The sequence below is a fragment of the Pteropus vampyrus genome, unplaced genomic scaffold (genome assembly GCF_000151845.1).
Source record: "Pteropus vampyrus isolate Shadow unplaced genomic scaffold, Pvam_2.0 Scaffold25, whole genome shotgun sequence".
NCBI classification, from domain to species: domain Eukaryota; kingdom Metazoa; phylum Chordata; class Mammalia; order Chiroptera; family Pteropodidae; genus Pteropus; species Pteropus vampyrus.
This window is the reverse complement of record NW_011888806.1, coordinates 12,606,172-12,611,202: the sequence shown is the minus strand read 5'-3', so window position 1 is coordinate 12,611,202 and position 5,031 is coordinate 12,606,172. Positions and strand designations below refer to the sequence as shown.

General features: G+C 29.7%; 1 protein-coding gene across 9 annotated transcripts in view; it reads right to left on the bottom strand.

Moving 5' to 3' along the window:
• HELQ (helicase, POLQ like) overlaps positions 1–5,031 on the bottom strand; it is a 58,254-nt gene that overhangs the window by 15,924 nt on the left and 37,299 nt on the right. For 8 of the 9 annotated variants that reach the window (XM_011356339.2, XM_023528444.1, XM_023528445.1 and 5 more), the window contains one exon: positions 1,334–1,507. In XM_011356339.2, the coding sequence (XP_011354641.1) occupies positions 1,334–1,507 (174 nt within the window). Of the gene's footprint in view, positions 1–203; positions 243–1,333; positions 1,508–5,031 lie in introns of those variants that run through there. The other variant, XM_023528446.1, reaches the window with a different exon arrangement.

The following is a 5,031-nucleotide window of genomic DNA, read 5'->3' as shown; positions in this document are numbered from 1 at the left end:
CAGGGTTTTCTGTTACTTGCAGTTAAAGGCATCTTAATACAATTGGTGTACTATTTTATACCACTTACATAACTATTTAAAGAGAAAAAAACCTGTTAAAATATTGAAAATACATTCTTGAAAGCACAAGTTGTCAGGTAGTTTTCCTAAATCAATCATCATAAATTTTAGTGGTTGCTTTTCAAGTTCGATGTAAAGATTCTTTTACTTGAACAATTCTACAGGCTGAAGTCCTTATAGGCCTAATTAAAACAAAAAGATAGAATATTATGGAAGCACCTTTAAATATGAAGAACAGAAAACTTAAAAAAATGTATTTTAAAGACTAGCTTATTACTCATAATTTTTGTATACTGCTTAGCTAGCCTATGATTAGAAAATGGAAGCTAATATTAAAAAATCAGCATAAGTAGAAGATATTTAGAAAGGTAAATTTGCTAAAATAATTATCTTTCAACCAAAGTCAAGTATTTTGGATTATTTACTCATTAGTACATATGACAGAATTAACTGCCATATATATACATAAAATATGAAGATTTAAGATAAAGAAATGAAGATTTTAAGTTTAAAAATAGAATTCATGGGAGAAAAGTTTTTTTAAAAATCGAGTACAGAAACAAATATGGAAAGGATTATGTCACCCAATAATAAGAAATTTAAATGCAGCAAAATGGCTTATGTTATAAATTCATCAAAAAAATTATTTGAGTAGGAAAGACTGGTAAGCTTTGTTGTGTTGTTTAAGGAAATTCTTAAAGCTTCTTTTAGTAAAATAGTTATAAAATATAATCTCAAATATATATGGCTGAAATAGAGTTTTCTCAAATTATTTTATAAAATGAACATTTATTGTAGAAACCTAAAGACATTGGAAGCAAAAATGGTAAGTTACTGAGGCAATCAAAAGAACATAGTACTAAGTAGTTACAAAGTAGCTGTTGGATATTGATAACATACTAATAAAATCCTTCACATGGTTATTACTCATGAGAAACTACACAGAATATACATCAATGGAGAAATGTAATTTTTAGAGTTGATTCCAAATACTTGAAACTATTAACGGTGGTTCTAAGAGTAGGGATAACTAGGTGCTTTCTACTTGTTCTTTACATATTTTGGTTGATTCAGTCATTTTTGTATCCTTACTATAAGTATGTATATAGTATTTTTTTAAGTGGAAAAAACAAAAATATATTTTAAAATATTGTGAGTGCTTTGTAATAACAGAATAAGTCAATGATGAGAAAATGCTAACTGGTTAATGAGTTTAGTAACAGTTAAAATAAGAAAATGCAAAATGCACATGTAATCTAATTAGTGGAATTACCTCACAGAAATGTAACACACAAGATGAGAATGTGGCAGCTGCAGTGAGAAGATTTTGTACATATCCTCGAGGCATATTGAATTTTTCAGACACGTTCCAAATGTTGGTCTCTTTGAGCAAGGTATAAAGAATAAAAGACAGGTATAGTCTGTTGACAATGTTCTTGTCCACTTTCTAGAAAGACATAAATAAATTTATGTACTAAACCTGCTAAAAATGTATATTATATTCAAATTGGACAAAAGGTAAAGTGAATGAAGTTGTACCAAGGGAGAGCAAGGATAGAATCATTCCATAGAAATAAAATTAAGTTCTAACATATGCACCCCTTAGATTAATTCAAATTGATTATCATTTTTTCAAGTATTAAAAAGTATATGCCAGTTTATTTCCAATTTAAACTTCTTCCTATAGGGAGTGTAATATGTGTCCTCCCAAAAAAGATACATTTAAGTCCTAACTCCTGCTATCTATGAATGTGATCTCATTTGAGAATAGGAACTTTGCAGATGTAATTAGTTAAGGATATTGAGAGGAAACATCCTGGATGTACAGTGGGCTCTTTAGGGCTCTTTATTCAATGACTGATGTCCTTATAAGAAGAGAGGGCACAGAGTGACACAGAGGGCAATGTGAAGATGGAGGCAGATATTGAAGGGATGCATCTACAAGCAAGGGAAAACAAACCAAGGATTGCCAGCAACCACTGGAAGCTAGGGGAGACAAGATGGTTTCTCCCTCTGAGTCTCCAGAAAGAACCAACCCTGCCAGCATTTTGATTGCAGACTTCTTGCCTCCTGAACTGTGAGAATAAATTTCTGCTGTTTTAAGACACCCAAGTTTGTGCTAATTTGTGACGGTAGCCCCAGGAAAAGACTAGAGGAAAGGAAGGAGCTGAAATCTTTACATCTCCTGTGGTATTCATAGGTTGTATATACGTGTGACTGTGACAATTTCTATTCTGTGTACTCGCTCTTGTCTGTGGTGTCTAGTGACTATTTTTTATGTAAAGTATTTCATAGTTAATACCAAGCTAACTCTAAATAACATACTTAAAATCAGAGGGGAAAAAAGATAAACTTAAAAGAGAAAAAATAGGTATAAAATACAAAATGATATATAGAATATCTGAGATGAGAACTTAGACTGACATTTTGAAGGATATATAAATTAAGATTCTGCATGTTGATACTGCATGTAAGAGTCACCCTTTTAAAAAAAGCATTAGGCCAAAAAGCATGATAGTTGAATAACCAGTAGGAAAAGATCGTTTTTAATTTCCCAACTTTAGTGCACCATCATTATTAATCAGAAATTGATTCAATGTAGATTTTGCTTAGAATGTATTTTCTAAGTCCAGAAAAATGATATCATTATATTACCAGTAAGATGCTTTATGCCAATTTCAAGATCTTTTACAAGAAATGTTTAAAGAAAAGGGTAGGTCTTTTTCAATGTGGAGAAATCAATTAGATTTTAAGTAAATACCATGTTCTCTAGAATTACAAAAAAAGATACTCCAAAATTTTAAACTAGTAACATTTGTAATTAAGATAAATTCATGCTCATACTGTTTTAAACATTTAATTATCAATTGAACAAACATTTATTGACTGTATTTAGTAAAATGTAACAAAAACGAATTCCAATTCAAGTTTAAGGATACATTATTCTAATAAGATTTTGTAAATGTTTATTATTTTGTAATGATTTCCAAATTAATATGATTTTTTAAATAATTTTGTTTTCATTTTATATTTTAGAGTTCAATATAAATGGTTTGTTTTAAGAAATATTTTTACTCAACATTTTGAAGGTCTAAACAATATAGCCACTTCTGAGGGAAAAGAATCAATCTAAACACTGTGAATGCTGAATACAGGTATTTATAGTTTTATGATATAGCAATACAAGGGGTAGTTGCACCACTCATTTCAAATGAGAGTAAACACTATCTTCCATTTTGCAAAATAAAATCCGTAATATGTATGTAAATTTAAAAGATATAGGGGGAAATAATAGGTAAGATAATCAGATTTCAATGAATATTAGATTCCAAAGAAAATTAAAAATGAAAAACGGTATCATGAGGAAAATGATATTAACAAGGAATTTACAGGCATGTTAGCCAAAGAATTATTTCCATTTCTCTTAAAGTTAATGTAGCATTAAACACTTGCTTCATGCATGATGACTGAACTTTAAAACTTTAAAATGTGTCACTCACAAGAGTATTAGCTTATTCGCTTCAACCTTCTAGAATGCTTCATGTATATCAATACTAGATTTGGGAGTTCTTTGAGGACAACAAACAACAATAACTACAAAAACCCCAAACCTGTCCTATCTTAGAATCCTTGATACCAAGTAGAATGCCTAATAAAAAGTTTCTAGGAAAAATATTTTTCTCCCTTGAATTGAACTTATTTCAGGGTTACATAATACCATCAAAACATTTTATAAATATTTTATAATTTTTAGAATATTAGCCATAAGTAGCCTAAGAAAAACAGATGAATAAGGTTTACCCTTTCCTATGATAAAAGCTGTATATGTGCATGACAGAATATTTCAGAAATACAAAGGTACAAAAAAAAGGCCATCACACCACCCAGAAATAAATACTATTATTAAAAAATGCCTAAATTTCTGGTCCTCAGATGTCCTAAGTAGTAAAAGGGGAATTATATTAATTTAAAGGAAAAAAATGTGAAACAAAAACAAACATCAAGTTAACAAGTTTACATTTCCTGCGGTATTTATAGGTTGTATATATGTGTGAATGTGACTATAAATTAGACAAATGCATTTATTTAGATAAATGTTAATAAGTTGTCTATGTAGTAAACTAAGAATAAATATTAGATTCTATGATACAACAGCATTAATTTTGTTAGATGAACTTAGTTATTTAGGAAGGAAAAAAAGACTGTGGTACCTTCTTGATAGCCTGACCTGATGCTTTCTTCCCAATATAGTTTTCTGAGACTCCAACAAGAGCAGCTGCATTTTGTTCTGCTGGACTGAGCTGGCTAAACTACATAGAAAAAGAGTAAATATATAGAAAAGTCAAATTGTAACTTTAAAAATAATCTGCCATTTAAACCAAATCCAGTATTTCCTGTGATATCACATTTTCATGATTTTAAAGGATATGAAAAAAACAACACAAATTATATTTACAAATACTGAAAACTTAAAAAAAAATTAAAATATAACATACTTTAGTAGAATTTTTTAAAGACATGGTCACTGTGACCATGGAGTATGGTTTCCCTGGACTGTGATTACGTTTAATATTAGAGATGTCTAGGGAGAGAGAGGAGGAAAGTCTTTTGAAAATAACAGCATTATACAGTATCACTTAAGAAAATTTACATTAATAATTTTAAAATATATTAAAAAGAAAGTTAATTACTTACAACTAAAAGCTGCATATCACTTCCACCTAATATATGTTCATGTATAAGTGACTTTACAGTAAAGTCTCAACAGAATATATTCTACCACTTGCTTTTGTAAAAAAAGGGCCACTTCCACCCTGCTACAGGGGTCAAACTGATATTCCTCCTCAGGTATTAACATTAGCAGGTTGGGTGTATCATCATGCTTGGCTCTGATAGAGCTTTCATGGAATTAAACTCTCAATCATCAGAGACAGCCTTTATGGCTTTCTTTATATTTTAGGCATTATGAAA